This window comes from Emys orbicularis, chromosome 16 (assembly GCF_028017835.1).
Source record: "Emys orbicularis isolate rEmyOrb1 chromosome 16, rEmyOrb1.hap1, whole genome shotgun sequence".
Lineage (NCBI taxonomy): Eukaryota > Metazoa > Chordata > Testudines > Emydidae > Emys > Emys orbicularis.
The window spans coordinates 32,875,646-32,893,276 of NC_088698.1; the positions used below are offsets into that span (position 1 = coordinate 32,875,646).

At 52.4% G+C, this 17,631-nt stretch overlaps 1 protein-coding gene across 1 annotated transcript in view; it reads right to left on the reverse strand.

The window, feature by feature from the left end:
• The window catches only part of TTC28 (tetratricopeptide repeat domain 28), a 422,455-nt gene that overhangs the window by 29,554 nt on the left and 375,270 nt on the right, over positions 1 to 17,631 (reverse strand). The window contains exons 13-14 of the mRNA XM_065417993.1: positions 13,055 to 13,195; positions 3,309 to 3,453 (exon numbers count right to left, since the gene is read on the reverse strand). Coding sequence (XP_065274065.1) covers positions 3,309 to 3,453; positions 13,055 to 13,195 — 286 coding nt within the window. The remainder of the gene's footprint in view (positions 1 to 3,308; positions 3,454 to 13,054; positions 13,196 to 17,631) is intronic.

Genomic DNA, 17,631 nt, shown 5'->3' on the forward strand with positions numbered 1-17,631 from the left:
AGTGCCCCTCACTAACTCTTCCTGCAGTGAACCCCCAAAGCTTGTGCAGTCTGTCTCTCTCAGCTACTGCCCCCATCATGTACTATGCAGAATCACTGCAGACTTTCCTGATGCCTCAGCACAATTCCAGCTGGCAGATAAACCCAGACCTCTCCTCTCTGATAAGACATTGTTGTGAAATTGTTCTCAGCTCTTTAGGTCACTGTGATTCTGTCACATCTAAACACCCCACAGCAAACATCTCAGCAGGCACCTGAAGTCACTCCCTGTCTACAGCGGTGGTGTGTGCGTGATAAGTGCAGTCCTCTTCTTGAGCGATTTCTCTCCTATGCGCAGAAGCCCTGCCTTGTCCACACTCCGCATTCCCAGCAGGTGCTGCTCCCAAGCACCCCAGATTGGTTGGGCCCTTTAACAGCATGTGGCTGTAGCAATGAGACCATGTGGTGTGATTCTACTTGTCAGCTGTCTCCTGTTCTCCCCCCGCTCACCAGCACCAGCAGCTCTCCCTGCATTGTACACTCAAGATCAGCCTGACAAGAGTGCCCAGAAACCTCACAACCATGTGCCCTAAACCACCAGAGTGACAGCAATATCCTGTCTGAGCTCCAGCACAGCCAGCAACCCAACCTGTGCCCAGCAGGGAGCATGTCTCCTCACGGCCTGTGCCTAGGGCCCTGGCTAGCACTTTCCTACTGACTATGCCAGGCTCTTGTTGTAACACAGCATTGCGGGATGGGTGGGGAACGGAGAGGAGGACGAGGCTTTCGGGTCTCAGACTCACACCATTCGATATACAGAACCTGGGGTGAAAACACCCTTCACATGGCAGTGCACTGGAGAATGCAGGCTCTGGGCAGTCACTGACTCCGTCTGCACGTTGTTTAACAGCAGTAAAAGGAAATGAGAACTACCCCGTGGTGATATAACTTACATGGCTTTGCAATAGGTATGGAGTGTAAATCAGGACAAGCTAGTATGGCCTCAATAAGCCTCTAGTTAGAATGCTGTCTGCAGCTCTGGTCACCTCTTTCTCGGAAGTACAGAGCTGAGGTTGAGACGGCAGGGCAGGGGACAGCCAGGTTTGGGCTGGGGTGAGGGGAAAGGAATCAGCTTTGGTCTCTCTCAGCCTTGAGGAAGGGAATTCTGGGGGATCTAATGAGGGTGCAGGAGGAGCATCAGAAAGGAGAGTTGCAGAAAGGCTGGGGAGCAACCTTAGAGTCGGTCCTGGAAAGTACAAGGTCAGTGGGCTGACAAGCAGGAGTTAACAGCAGCGACTGGCTAGGAGTCAGCAATTCCATGGTGGCGTACTCCAGGGCTCTACAAACAGTAGCTATCCACCTGCACGGCCCAGGAGAGGGGTAAGGGAACATCCTCACTATGCAGATTGTCATTTATGTTTGAGGCAGCACCTAGACCTACCCATCCGGATGGGTGTGATACAAACACAGAGTAAAGCATGAGCCCTGCCCCACAGAGCTTATAGGCCAAATATACAACAAGCAGGCGAGGGGAGAGCAAAGATCCCGCACACATGCAAAGAGGTCAGGGAATGACTAGCAAAAGGCTTCTTTATTTCAAGCTTCTTTTACCCTTGGCCTGCTTGCTACATGTTCCGCATTTCACCTCGGGTGTCGATTCTCATCTATCACTAACTCGAGCCTCTTCACAGTTTGAAAAGGGATGGAAACCAGGAGCCCAGAGAGGGGACGTGATTTGCCCCGGTCACTCAGCAAGTCGCTGGTAGAGCTGGGATTAGAATCCCAGCCCCCGGACTCCTCACCCGGAGCTCAGGCACTAGCCCAAGTGGTGTCAGATCTGGTTAGTCTGGTAGAATTCCCTTCCATACCAATGGTGTGACATCTCATTACATCCGCTCCATGTGATGCGCTCCTGCGTATGACCACCGTGGCACTATGCTTCATGTGGCACCTTTCCGATTCTCTGCATGTGATTAACTGATACCTGGAACACCCCATCACACATCCAGCATGCAGCCAACCCCTCTGCATGAGACACTCCACACATCCCATACCTGCTGCATGGCACCCTGCCACAGAGCACCCTGGCTCTGAAAAGATGCAGCAGAAGTTCACAGGCTCAGAGATGGGCAGCAAAAACATTAAGAGCCCTGGAGAGGCTCTCTGGTAAAAACACAATATGGGGGAAAGCTGAGGAATCTAAGAAGATAGTAATAGTCAGCCCCTCTCCCGCCCCCTGCAGAGACAAGCTGCCTGGGAGTGCTCTGCACAGGACGTTCAGTCAGTCAGAGCTCAGCGGATGTCACGCTTACCAGCATCCTTAGAAAGGGGCGTGGGGACCCTCCTGGCAAGCAGGCCTGAGCTCTTGATGCTACCCACTGAGGGAGCCAGGACTGAATTCAACCTGCAGCTACTCCATTCTGCTGATCACCCTGTAGCCAGACTGCCCCCTTTTCCAGATCCCATCTCCTCGCCCAGCCCCTCTTCTGGTGGGTCAAGAAAAATGTTTCACTCTGCACACATCGCCCAAGACCCACCAGCACAGACCAAGATGAGTCAAACATGTGGGAATCCTACATGGAAACCCGCAGGCACAACCCCCACCCTCAGCATTTCAGACAGCGCCCCAGCCTGGGGTAAGTGAATGCATTAATGCAGCTGCACTCGCAGCCCCAGGCAGTGGAAAGCACAGAGAAGAGGATGGGCAGAGGGCTCTTTTATCGCTGTATGCGGGAACAGATACGCCGGTAGGGTTTGGGTTCTGTCTGGGAACAAGTCACAGGAGGAGGTAACAGTGACTGGTCCTGGACTGAGAGCCTGGGACCCAGAGGCACTCTTTATCCTAAGAATGGATACAGCATAGGCATTACCAGGGCAAGCTTCCCCACCAATGTGGCACTCCCTGAGATCCCTGTCCTAGAGGGATCTCCTTGGGGGTGAGAAGAGAGTTCACTCTTTATGAAACAATCCGCCCTTGGCCTCTCTGCTGAGGCTACCAAGTGGTGGTGCTGGACTTATGGACATGTCTCCCACTAGGAACTGGACTGAGATCCACCAAACTCATTTCACGTCGGGTCCACTGAACAGCCACCCATGGGAAGTACTTGCAGTCGCTATTTCTCTCCTGGATTCAACCCAGCAATGCTCCATATAACCAACTCCCTGAGCTATCCAGTCACCCAGCTGGCCCACGCTGGAACCAGGCACCCACCTGTGAAAGGTTCTGTGCTTTGTTCCCAAGCCATGAGTTATCTAGCCTCTTCCTTTCCAGGCCCCAGAAAGTTTTGGTAAGTTGGACTTTGCGACTTTTGCCTGTACCAAGGCACTTACCCCTTCCATGGGCCCTATCAACAGGTCGTAGAGCGCACGTAGCGGGGGTTTGGAGAAGTTGCTCTGCCTCCTAGGAAGAGAGGATGTTCCATCCTTAGCAGGGCACATGGTGCTGCTGAACAGACTGGTCATGCTCTGACAGCTCCTGCGGATAGAAGGAAAGCAAGAGGTTAACTGGAAAGGCATGGAGATCTGAAGTGGATTGCCCTGGCATCACCCTAGCTTCCCACAAGCCAGTCCCTATGCCTGCCCAGGAAAGGCTGGTATTCCAGGAGCAGCTTTCCTCCCTGGTTTGATTCTCCCATTCAGTCGCACACCACACAGAACAATGAGAGAAACCGCAGGGTGAACCAGCTGCAAACAACAGCTTACATTTCTATGGAGTTTCTCTACAGAATCAAATGTCCCAAAGTGCTGTTCAAAGCACTTAATTACATACTTGTGTGCAGGCGAACGTGAGACCCATTAAGACTCGCCTGCAGCCGCAGGAAGATTTACATTGGCGCTAGGCACCAATTAATCTGAGATGGCATCAAAAGGCAAACACGACAAAGGGAGCACTGGGCAGACACCTGTGCTTGCTGCCCTTAGTCGGCAAGGCCCCATACAGATGAACGCCTCCCTGAGGGGGCACAGCTCCCTCCCCTTGGGCTGGGAGCCAGCAAGGTGCTGACTGGGGGCTACAGCCTCAGTTAGACACAGCTGCGTCCTTCAGCCGTGAGAGTGACCCTGAGAAAGCCCAACATCCCCCTAAGCCAAGCGGACAGCACTGGGCCCAGGGTAAGTCCTGTGCACCCACGGCCAAAAGCGTCACACAGCATTTCTCCGTCGGGCCCAGTCAGAGCACTGGAATCTGACCTGAAACAGCCGCAGGATACGCACGGCCACACACACACACAAACAGCAGACCAAAGGGAATCAGGTGCTCTGGGACCCAGCCCTAGTGCCGGCAGGAGGGAGCAGACGCCGGACATGGGCATCCCGGGGATCAGTGAGTGGCCCCTCTCACACCTGTTACCCAAGCACTTTTCAGGGGGGAGTTCAGTGCTCAGCCTCCCAGCCCCAGCACTCAGACTCCAGCTTTCTCCTGAAGTGAGTGCAGGACAAAAACTCGGTGGACTCCTCAATCCATGGCCCTGCAGGTTCGTCTCCTGGCTGGTGTTCCATCTTTGCCACCTCATTTCGTTGCTGGGAGACACTCTGCTCCCTCGTTCCTACTCCCTGGGGGCAGCACAAACTGCTGCTTCTCCCAACCATCGCCTGGACATTTAGGGTACGTCTTCACTTACATCCGGGTCCGGATGTAAGCAATCGATTTTCTGAGTTCGATTTATCGCGTCTGGTTAAGACGCGATAAATCGATCCCGGATCGATCCCGGAAGTGCCCCGGATCGATCCCGGAAGTGCTCGCCTTCGACGCTGGTACTCCAGCTCGGCGAGCGGAGTACGCAGCATCGACGGGGGAGCCTTCCTGCCGCGTCTGGACCGCGGTAACTTCGGACTAAGGTACTTCGAATTCAGCTACGTTATTAACGTAGCTGAATTTGCGTACCTTAGTCCGAAGTGGGGGGGTTAGTGTAGACCAGCCCTTAGAGCTGCTCCCTCTGCACTAGCCGGCACTGCGGTTTGTGGCTGAGGTCCAGACATGAGCACTGCTAGTGCCACTGTACAATGCCCAAATACCAGCACCCAAAGCTGTGCCCCCACAATGCCCCAGTGCCACTGCACCAAACCCTTCTCCCCAGACCTGGCCCAAGAGGGGCTGCTGAGTTGGATTCCTGCCAGCCCCTTCTGCACGCAGCAAAGAGGTCAGTCGCCTCTAGCTCTGTTCTGAGTCAGCTTTCTCTGAGCATGCAGTGACCTCCAGCAGGCTGCAGCCTGACACGCTCCTCCGTGCCACTCAGACTTACAACCCGGGGCCATCCTCTGCTTCTCCCCAGCCTGCCGGGCTCTTTCCTGCACAACATGTACTAGTATTGAAAGTGAGACCCACCCCACTGTCCAACAGCTCCTGCAGTTATCCAGGCTCTAGCCATCTCCTGCCTAGACTCTCTTCCGGCCCCCCCAGAACTCAGCACATCACTCCCCCACTGAGCCCTCCACAGCCTTCCCTTTGTACCCTGAATCCAGTTCAAGATCCTCGTCTTTGTGACTCCTCCACCTCCACCTGGAGGGCATCTCTCGTCTCCCCTGGGCCTCTTCGCTCCAGCTGCACTGTTCCCGCAGTGCCTCCCCAGCTCCCATCGCTGTGGACAGAACAGCCTCCCAGCACCAGGGTGCCAGGCCCCATCCACATTCCCATCTTGGGTGAGGTTCCCCGCCCTCCGCTGCCCTCTCCTCCCCAGGATCAGCAGAAGGAAGGAAGTGGATGCCAGGGCTCCTGATGGCCAGCGGCTGGCCTGGGTGCAATCACTGGACTAGGAGTCTTTAGGGGGATATGAGCTCTGCCTGGGCCTTTACAGCACCCAACAGAGAACAAGAGGGAGGTTTTGAACTATTGGGTTCTGGCCAGGCCCGCCGGAGTCCCAGGAAGGTGTTTAAGCCGAGTGTGTGGCTCTCCCTTCCAGGCAGAGCCCAGAGACACGTCTGCCTGCAGCTGGCCAGCAGCACCTGCAGCACCCACCTAGTCCTCGGTCACTGGGAGCCGAGCCGAGCACGAACCATCCCCTTGCTGGAGTCCGGAGTGACCCCGCCCGGCGCGGCGAGTTACAACCCCAGCGAGACGCTCATGCTCCCTCTCCTGCTGGCGTTCCCACGCTGCTCCGTGCTGAGACCCTGGGGACGGACTCAACCTCCCCCGCACACGGGGCATGGCCCCTCCGCCGAACAGCCCCTCCCCCCACGTGCTGCACGGGCATACGGCCCCTCCGCCAAACACCCCTCCTGCACTTTAGGGACACACAGTATTCCTGCCAAACAAGCCTCCCCCCACCACGCCTGCAGGGCACAGGGCAGCTCTGTTGAATCCCAGTCCCCCCAGCCGTCCCCTGGGCAGGCAGCATCTCTGCCCAACAAGCCCCATAAACACCCTGTACAGGCACCCGGCGACTCCATCAAACACACCCGCATGCACCCCACGGCCATGTGGGACCTCCGCCCAAACCCACACTCCCTGGCCTCCTGCCAGCCCCCTGTGCTACATGGGCAGAGAGCACAGCTTCACACTGTTACTGTCAGGACCTGCTTTTCACAGTCATGAAACAATTGTTCTGAGGTGCTGTGAAGTCACCACTCAGCTCACCTCCACCCCTCTGACTGCTCTGGGACCCTGCCTCTCAGCCCTCTCACCCAGCCTGCCAGGCCTTTGGCGGTCTCTGGGCTGCGATAAGAAATCTGCATCCACTTATTAGGCTAAAAGTAAAACTATGCCACACACTTGGGCTGCAACGTCTTTATTCAAGCCCCTTGTGGAACAAAGAAGCTGAAGAGAGTTTGCCACCCTCTCTTCCCAGGGCTGCATGTTTCTATTCCTTGTGCTGAATGTCCCCATTTCTCTGTGCAGGTCACACCCACACCCACAGTGCTATCAACAGATGACAGAGACAAAAGCCAGAAGTGTGAAGTACTCAGAAACCCAGGAAATCAAAGCCAAAGTAAGTTCCTAATGGACAGGCCAATCAATCCAGTGAAATACATTAACAAAGCCTCTGTTATTAGCATAGATTTTTCTCAGTAGATTATATACCCTGCGAAGGGTGAAACATGCATCCCTGCTGTGTCTGTACACTTACACACTAGGCTAGTATGCTGAAGCCACAGAATCAACACATAACACTCCTTCTGCCCCTGAGAAACACCCTCCCATCTCATTGACTCTGACTAACCAGAGGTGGATTACTGCACAGGCCCATGGGGCTGTGCCCAGGGGCCCCAGGAAAAATCTCCCCCTGCTGTGGCCCCAGTGCTCTTGCTCCCCGCCGTGGCCCCGGCAGCAGCACAGAGCTTCTCCGGTCTTAGGGTCACAGTGGAGGGGGGGAAGGAGTGGGCGTGGGGCAAGGGGCAGAATGGGGCAGGGCTGTGGGTGGAATGGGGGCGAGGCTGCAGGCGGAAGGGGTGGGGTGGGGCCACAGTTCTGGCGCTGGGGGCCCCCCCAATTGCTCCGGCCCAGGACCCGAGGAGACCGTACTCCACTGTGGTGACTAACACCTCTCCCTCCCTAGCCCCCTGACTGTTGAGATCACAGCCCATGTCCTGGGGCGGGCTGCACTCCATTCCCGGAAGGAAGGAAGCTGCTCAGCATTAACTGCACTTTACATTCAGGGCCTAAAGGGGAGATGTTTCAAATGGCAATTAGGAGCCCTAATTTAGCACCCTAAGGCTCTCTGAGCCATTGAAAATTCCCCTTACATTTTTACAAAGATGAGAGGTCTGCTTGTGCCTGGAACTGCGCATGTATGCTCAGGCATCAGGACTGTGCCTGCAAGACGCTTGACTGTGCGCACAATTCCCCATTTACATGTGCAATTGCAACCACATACACAAATACAGATGCAAAACTGTGCACAGAATTGGGTCCTCAACATTCCACAGAAAGATGATCTAATTCATCCTCGCAGCCCCTGAACGAGGGAGGGAGAGATTATTCCCATCTCTGAAAGGGCCTGAGTCATGTGATGGGAGCTAACAGGAGCTATGCATGCTCAGCACATCTGATAATCTGACGGAAGTGACTTGCGCAAGGCCGCACAATAAGTCTGTGGCAGAGCTAGGACTGGCCCTAGCCCTGTGCTTGCCCCAGTGGACCAGGTTGCTCCCTGGCTCTATTGTGCTGGCTGAGAGAGCTGATCTCAATTCATGGAGTTTAACTGTTCTCATGCTTTGCAAAGTGCAGATTTTAAAATCAATTCAGGAAATCCAAGTGATATTTCCCCAGCTCCACCCAGGCCCCATCACTCCACTCCTACACCTCCAAGCTCCACAGGACTGGGATGTCCAATTGCTTCTTTGGGGTGGACGGGTGTAGAGGGCTATTCACAGGAGTAATGTCCCGGCATTGCAGAAAGCAGCTATGTGCCAGCAGGTGGCACTATTATCCTCTCTCTCTCTCACCATTAAATAATTATAACAGACATTTATTACAGGCGGCTTGATTACTCTAATCGGCAAAGTCTCCATCCTGAAAGGGTTTTGCAGCCAGGCAGACTTGGATTTATCAGTTTACCACTCAGATTTTTTTTATTAGTCCAAATCCAAAGCAGTAACATAAATTGTTCACTTTCCAAACCCTTGGAGCGGGAGGAGAACAAATCCGCACAAGGGGAGGAAGGACAAAGCTCCTTTGTGCGTGACATGCGAGACCTGGCACCTGCCAACTTCCCCCTCTCTCGAGTGCACACACTCCCCATCCCAGCAGCTCTCGGTGTCAGTGAGAAGGCCTGGCCACGGGTCCCATTTACAGGGTCCTGGGGCCGGTTTTCTGCCGATGCGCTTGCTGCTGCCTACCCGCAGGTCTGAGCCGCAGTGGTCCTGGGCTGGCTGTGTGCAGTGTGTTCTCCCCAATGCCTGGGACAATACCTCAACACTGCACAGACTCTGCAGTGTTGCTGAGCTCATCCTTTGCATGAGGGAGCTCCTGCCCAGAAAGGGTAGAGAACAGTGCAAACCAGGGTGTGGAGGTGACTGCATATCAGTGTCACTCTGCTCCCGCCCTCAAAGAGGCCCAAGAGTGACCCTGCAAGCTCCCTAGAGAAAAGGGGAGAGATCACGTGCTGCACCTCCCACTGATCTGGTCTAAGGCAGGCCCAATAGGGACTGCAGTGTGACCCTGGGTGGGGGAGAGGGTCACACAGGGAACACCAGAGACTAGGCTGCCGATCCCACCTCCATGCTTCGGGGCCTGGCACCACTCAGACAGGACTCTGGGGGCAGCAGCCAAGCTGTAGAGCTGGGTGGGAACTGATGGGAGGGAAGCTGGGAATGGGGGACAGGGGATGGATCACTTGATGATTCCCTGTTCTGTTCATTCCCTCTGGGGCACCTGGCATTGCCACTGTTAGAAGACAGGATACTGGGCTAGATGGACCTTTGGTCTGACCCAGTACGGCTGTTCTTATGTTCAGTGTAATGTTCTGTCCTTGGAAAGGTTTCTCAGGTCCAGGATGGAACTTGGGAGCAGAAGATGTGGCTGACGTCTCAGCTAGCTTAGTGCCTGCTGCTGGGTATCCTCAGGTTTTACAGCTTCCTGTTAAAAGGCATATAGTCCCCCTCACTTCTGTACAACACCCTGCCCTTTGCTTCTGCATCTCACAGGCACATACGCAACCAGCAGGGGGCGCTAACGTGCCAATGCTGCCTGGGTAGACTAGCAATCATGCCCTGGGGAAATAGACGGTGGCTTTCATTCTTGCTCGCTATTTGAGTCAGTCAGTTGATTTTAGTCTGAGAGCCTAAAATGAGAATGGACAGTGTTCCACAGTGTTCTCTGAGAGGCCAGACATCCCTTGTTCATTCTGGGCATCAGCAAGAGTGGGAACACTGTCCATTCCCATTTTCTCTCCTTCCAGCCTAATTCTTTGTCACGTAGAACTTAACCTGACTCCTTGCTCAAACTGGGGTGTGAGGAGCAAGCTCTCCCCGTTGTCCCAGGCTGTGTGTGTCACGTGGCACCAGCTGCACAGTCCACAACACACAGTACAGTAATACTGAATACAGAAAAGCATCACTGGTCTACAAAGCTCCCTCTGCCCTCCCCGCTGTGCACAACCCTTCGTTTAATTCTCTGTCAGGAGCTGACCTGAGAGAAGAGGCCTAGCCACGCCAGCACAGGGCAGTCAAACCCCAGCATTGGCTCCTACTCTCACTTCGCTTCCAAGCCTGGGCCAGGAATCAAATGGCTGTGGCAAGATTATGGCGGTCACTAAAACTCCCCTGGATTTCCCTAATTTCCAGGAAAAGTGATTCACATAGCAGGTGGGGTCTCACACAGGCCACAGAAGGGTAGTTTGCTATTCTACTGGATCTCAATATATTTAATGAGATCAGCAAGGAGATACAGATCGTTTCCAGTGCTCAAGGTGGAAACGCAGCCTCCTACTTCACATCTCTCACTAGCAGGAAGTTAGGTCAGCTCCTGGAGTCATAGAATCATAGAATATCAGGGTTGGAAGGGACCTCAGGAGGTCATCTAGTCCAACCCCCTGCTCAAAGCAGGACCAACCCCAACTAAATCATCCCAGCCAGGGCTTTGTCAAGCCTGGCCTTAAAAACCTCTAAGGATGGAGATTCCACCACCTCCCTAGGTAACCCATTCCAGTGCTTCACCACCCTCCTAGTGAAAAAGTTTTTCCTAATATCCAACCTAAACCTTCCCCACTGCAACTTGAGACCATTACTCCTTGTTCTGTCATCTGGTACCACTGAGAACAGTTTAGATCCATCCATTCAGTGCATGGGATTCTTCTGTCCTAAGTGCAGGACTCTGCACTTGTCCTTGTTGAACCTCATCAGATTTCTTTTGGCCCAATCCTCCATTTGTCTAGGCCTCTGTATCCTATCCCTACCCTCCAGCGTATCTACCACTCCTCCCAGTTTAGTGTCATCTGCAAACTTGCTGAGTGTGCAGTCCACGCCATCCTCCAGATTATTAATGAAGATATTGAACAAAACCGGCCCCAGGACCGACCCTGGGGCACTCCGCTTGATACCAGCTGCCAACTAGACATGGAGCCATTGATCACTACCCGTTGAGCCTGATGATCTAGCCAGCTTTCTATCCACCTTATAGTCCATTCATCCAGCCCATACTTCTTTAACTTGCTGGCAAGAATACTGTGGGAGACCATATCAAAAGCTTTGCTAAAGTCAAGGAGTATCATGTCCACTGCTTTCCCCTCATCCACAGAGCCAGTTATCTCATCATAGAAGGCAGTCCCCATGCCTCTCCCAGGAGACTCACTTCACACACCTGAAGATGCACTTGGCTTCCACGTGACAGAAAAGACATTGAGGTACCACATGACTGACTGGCAGTGAGCCCGGATATAGAATTGATGCGCATCGCCCTCCTGCAATCACAGGGCATAGCTAGTGTGGAAAACAGGCAAGTCCCCCAGCAGCCCCCAGGGAACGCCTTCCTGATCCCCAACTGGTGCCCTGGTCATCATTGTTGGGGAAGTTTGAATGGGAGCAAATGGAGATTCTGAGAGGGGAAACGGACCGATGCTGGTGCCAGCATTTCAGCCCCAGGCTCACACTCGGGGAGCCTCTGTCCTAGCTCACGTGCTCCAGCAGTCACATTAAACACTGCAAGCCGGCCTGACTCCTTTCCAGCTGCAAAGGTGTCGATGTACCCTGAACTCAGACTCAGTTTAATCAGCGCAGAGATGGGGCTGGCTGAGACCTGAGCTAGTTCCAAAGACGCAGAAAATGAACAAAGATTGGGCGGCTGGTGCACCGTGCTATAATTTCCCCAGCTAATTAATGACGTAGTTAAAATTAATGGGAAGCAAACATTTCCAGGAGAAACTACAGTCGGCAAACAAACAGAGAGCTCTTCACTCCATGCCTCAGGGACGAAGACACGAGCTCTATCTGCAGATTCTCCGTTAGTCCAGAACAGCGCACATGGGAGGGGATGGGGACAAAGGGCAGGGCGAGGTTATCAGAGTGCCTGCCACTGCTCCTTGGGACAGAGCCACACCTTAACCTTACTTACAATTCCCTTCTTGCTCACTCCATGAGCCTGAAAATCTCTGATCCCCTCCCAGAAACATGGTCCACAATGGCCCCAAAACCTAACTGCTCAGATGACAACAAAGCCCCGGCCAGCGTTGTATTTCTTGGTGAGCGAGGCAGTCACACGCCCCACTCACTGCCCCTCTCCTTACCTGGCTGTGCAGAGGTCTTGGGTTTCATGGGGATATGGCCATGTCACTGCCATAGCCCCTCGAGGACCTAGCAGGGCTTTCCCTCCTTTGAGTTTCTAGCAGCTATGCCAGACACCCCCCCTAAGCCGAATCTAGGATGGAAAGCAAGCCTCACGTACAATGGCCGCCTGCTCACTGACAGGCCACCAAGCACCCCTCCTTTGTGCTCCACGCTGGGCCAGCACCTCGCTGGGCATCCCTTCCCCACACGCTCCATGCTGTGCTGGCGTCTCCCCAAGCACTAGTTCCAATTCACAATTTCAGGACAAAGCACCCGAGCACCAAAGAAAACTCACTGAGCGGAACCAGCCATGGAAGCAGACTTATCCAGTCTGACCCATGTCAAGGCGCAGTGCAAGATCCTCCTCTCAGAGCAAGCCTTTCCCAGTCTAACTAAATTAACAGGGGAGGGAAAGGAAGGGTAGAAAGACAAAAAGCCAATGTGTATCCCAGGGAGGGGAGAAGAGCAGATTCCTCATGCGCACCAGGGACCTGCCATGCAGACCTAACGCACTGGGAAGCACCAGGGACTGCAGTGAAAGCTGCTTGGTGAAATGACAGACACACATGCACACTCACAGGCTGTGGAGTGCACGTAGCATTGACAAGCTCCTCTGCCACCCTTTTTAAGAGGCCTTATAGCAGAGCATCAGGGAGGTTACTGGCAGGGGCAGCACATCACAGAACATGGCTCCTACTCTGAACAGCTCTGTTCTCAGCTGCACCCCTGGGGAGCGAGTTCACATTTGTTCCATGACAGGAGGCAGAATCCTACACACCAAAGAGAAGCCCCTCAAGAAATGAAGCATCTCCCTGCTGTGCTGGCTGCACCCCTCGGCTGGCGACAGGGGCGTCCTGCTGGGTGCCGGGTCCAGCTCTCACCTGTTGAAGAGGTTATTCCTGCTGACCATTCGCAGGAAGCCGGTTGGATCAGTTACTGAGTTCAGCTTATTGTTCATCTCCTCAAACTGCTGGTCCATGATGTCCCCAGCTTCACTCTCTGTCTCGCTGCTGGCGCAGGCTCTGAGGAGGAAACAGCAGAGAAAGGTCAGTAAGGCAGAGCACAGCATCAGCTTCATTGTAAACACTGAGGGGGTGAGAGGAGAACCTGGGCCGAGGACAGGAACTCCCCAGCCTAAGGTCTGTTCTGTTCTTCCATGGCGACCCAGTGTCAAGAAGAGAATACCCCACTCCTCTGCCCTGGGGGCACTGCTCAGGGCTCTGGCTGCATGACTCCTACTGAATGGAACCCTGGAACCAAAATCCCACAGCTTGTAACAGGCACTGGGGGTTGAAGCCACAGCCTGAAACAGGAGCCTCTGCGAAACCCTGACTCACATCGGGGTGTGACTCACATCCTTGGGAGTCTTGCTGAGGCCCTCTTATCTAGCACTTCTCGTAGGCAGATCTCAAAGCACGTCATAAAGCAGGTCAGTATCATTAGCCCCGCTTTACAGATGGGGAAACTGAGGCAAAGAGCAGGGAAGGGACTTGTCCCAGGTCACCCAGCAGAACCTGGAATAGAACCAACGTCTTCGGAGTCCCAATCCAATCCTCTATCCACTAGGACACATTGCCTCACAGAAACTACAGGCAGTGCCAGTGGGACTTCAGCCTAATATTGACAGCTTGTCCACCATGTCTGCCCTGCGTGCAGAGCAATTCAGCCAGGACAGTTGGGGCAACTCCTCTCACGGCCTCTTCCTCATGTTTGGGAGGTCAAAGGTACATGCTCCGATGGAGGATTACACACAAATTATCCCTCCCCCCCACTCTCTTTCCTTCCTCCCACTCGTTCTGTAACCTCTCATGCTCCTCCCCCTCCTGGAGGATTGCCAATAGCAAGCAGAGCGTGACACACCTATGAGCCCATCCATGCCCCGGCCCTCAATCAATAATTAACAACCCGCTACCCTGGGCCAGTGACAAGCTACAACGTGGCACACGTGAAGACCTGCCGAGCGTCACACAGCTCCGCCTGCCTGCTGGTGTCAAAATTGGGCCCATCATCACTTCCTCTGGCTTTTTATTCAAAAAGACCTTTGGGTGGAAAATATGGGCACAGATGGAGGCCGATGCTGGCTGACTGGAAGACGAGAAGAGGAAGGAGTGAACTTCACCATCACGGCTGCCATCCTCCACCTCCTTCCTCCTGACCAGACCCAGATGACACTGCCACCTCCACTGGCTAGTCAGATGGGAGACTGTCTCTCTCTCCCCCAGCCCCCATGAAAGAAAAGGACTCCCCATCTTATTTCTTCTTTTTCCTATCCCTCTCCTTTTTCCTTCTAATAAGAGTCTGGCTTAGCTGGCCAAGACTGTATATTTTGCAACACTGTTGTATGCCTGTGGCTAGAAAGAGGTGGATAAAAGCAATGCCCTAAACAGCCTTATGCTGGTACAAGTTTGCCAGGTCTCGGAGTGGCTTGTAAACCATGTGGTGGGCCTGTGTTTTTCCAAGCAATGAGGTTGCAAGTGAAAGTCAACACCAGAGACAGAAACTGCATTTTCTCTTTCCCTTCCTTTCTCTTCTCTTTTGTGTGTGTTTGTATTGTTTTGTTTTCTCAGGAAACAGGATTGGACTTTAACAACAACAGCAATGATGGCAGCTCCAACCCATCTTAACTAACTTCTTCTCTTTTCTGATAAAAGAACAGTTCTTACCATCTTTGATACCACCTAAATGACTATCCAACAAGGGGGCTTTTCCTTTTAAAAACTCACTCCAGCTAAAGGGAAAGGGAACAAGGGATGCTGGTAAAATGAAAGCCTGACTTAATACTTTACATTTCAAATGTTTGAACTCTTTTTTCTGTCTTTCTTGTGTCTTTAATAAAAGTTTAAAAGAACTTTTACTGGTGTTTGCACCATGGTACCAAGCAGACTGAGGTCTCTGGATACCTCAAACCTTGTTTAGAACTGTTTAATGTTGGACAGTGACTGGGGCCATGTTAACACCTTTGGCCCATATGTTCTATCTAAATTCATTCAACACTGCATGCTGGGTAAAGCGTTGAGGAAACAAGAACCACACACAGTCCCCTGCAGCAGAGTGCACTGTGCCGAGAGGCAGGAGGGCTGAGTAGTAGCCCAGATTCTCCAGAGTGTACTGTATTTCTGTGTATTTCACCAGCCTTGTTATTAACCAAGGCCTCAAACCTGATCTCCGGAGAAGGAAACTATCACTCACCTAGTTCACAGAGAGGTCACTGTGGCTGCACAAGGACACTTAGTAGAGTTGGCAACAGAGCCCAAATCTCGCTTGACCACACTGCCTTTCAGACTGAATGTGCCAAATTCTTTATACTGGATAAACAACAGGGGCAGCAGTAATGTTCCTTACATCTGGCATTTCTTAACTTTCAAGTGTTTGACTTTGCGACCTAAATAATACTCCTTTAATATGTATTTTGGTACGTACTTTCCTAGGGTGTGTTGTGTTGGGGGGAGGGAATGGTTGAGGGGGGGTTAAGAAAAAAGGTAAAAACAAGTTATACTATGTGAAATTGTAACACCCCCTATACGTATTATATAATTTGCATAGATGTCACACAGAGAACTGCCCAAATCTTGGTAGCTATGCACACACACTCCAGAGTGGGCCTAGTCACTTGGAACACACATTGTCAGGTCACTGACGGTGGCAAACTGGATGCTGTTTGAATGCATCTGCCAGCTGGGGCTCTCCCCAGACATGAAACTGGCCATGAAAGCAGCCGGGAGGGAGGCTTTGCTAACCCATCTCACACTCATGGTACTTTGCACAGCTCTGCAAGGACCATCCTGATCTCTATGCAAAGCATTATGGCAGTCCCGACCCTCTGCCACAGATGTGCATTTGTGTGGGCACACGTGTTGTTTGTGCAAGGCATACAAGCACCCACATGGAAGGTAATTTAATGGTGCACACACATGCCTATCTGTGCAAATGTGTGCACATGTCTGCCTGTGCATGGGAATATATGTCTAATCTTGCTTTTCTTCCCCTGCCCCAATTCTCTCTCTCTGTAAAGGTTACATATTAGTGGCTTTAAGGACTAACTACAAACCAAGGAGCAAAGGCACATTGTGAAATCTGCCTGCAGTGTCAGACTCAGGGTGCCCTGCCGGGCCCAGTCACAACCGAGCAACACTATTAACAGCATCCACATGCGCCAGCAGTTAAACGGGAATTAGCTGCAGAATGCCAGCAAGAATTTTGCTATGGTTTTTGTACACTGGGCTGGCAGCAGAGAATGCATACGAAGTCTTAAGAGAGGATAAATGCTCAATAACTGACTGCTCTGAGGAGGCCAGTTATTCATCTATCCGCAGAGCAGCTGGAAGTGGCTCAGAAGGGCTGACATTAGGAAAATATTTATTGTGGCCAATAAACATGTGGAGCCAGGGCTGTAAGTTTCTGTATGCTTCTGCATCTCACTCCTGCTGCACTTTCTGAGTCTTCCCCACCAATTAGACTCCTTCATCAAGGAGCTACATGTCCCTGAAGTACTCACACTTCAAACACTGTTTTTGCAAAAACAAACCTCCTTATTCCAGAAGTGAGTGGTGTGTTTGCAGTCTACTCTCAGCTGCAGAAATAGGTGGCACTGCAGGCTCCCTAATTACTCTCCGTAAAGGTTTACTTTTAAGCAAAAGGGTGTCACACGTGCTCTCCCCCCCAGCCTGCGAAATGGCGCTTGTGCTGTTTCCAGTTCACCATTTCACTTCTGTACATCGCAACGGTGAAATGATTCCTGGATGTTTGTAGTTTTGGAAAACTGTTTTGGGCTCCACACAATGGAAGATGCTGCACAAGCACAGGAGAGTCTTATATTGTCAGGCTGATATTGCAATGACTGATTTGACTGTGTGGTCAGATGTGTTCCAAAGAATGAGAAGTGGGAGTCCCGAACCAGAGGGCTCTCTCAGCCAGTGGACTTGGAAAGACTGGAGGGTGTGAGCATGGCACAACAGCATCTCAGTAGCTTCATCCCACTCCTTAAATGCAGCCACAGCTCCTGTTTGCTCCAAAAAGACCACCCGCCCTTCCACACTTCACTCTAGTGGTCACCATGCCGCCTTTTGTCACTGAAAGTCACTTCATCAAACAACAAAGGGAAATTAATCTCACACCACGGATAGAAAAGGTTTTAGGGCAAATTTTCAAAATAAAGAGCACACAAATCCAGTTAACACATAACAGGATTTACAATGTGTGAGCGCAGGCACTGGCAGCTGGCGTCTCTCAGCATCTCTGCACTAGACAGAGGATGCCTTGTAAATACACTTCCAGGTCAATGTTCTTTCCACCAGTGAAATTCTATTTTAAGTCCAGACCAAAGCCAAAGAAACCCTTGAAGTCTAGGATGACCAAATGTCCTGATTTTATAGGGACAGTCCTGATATTCGGGGCTTTGTCTTATATAGGCTCCTATTTCCCTCCACCCCCAGTGTCAATTTTTCACACTTGCTATCTG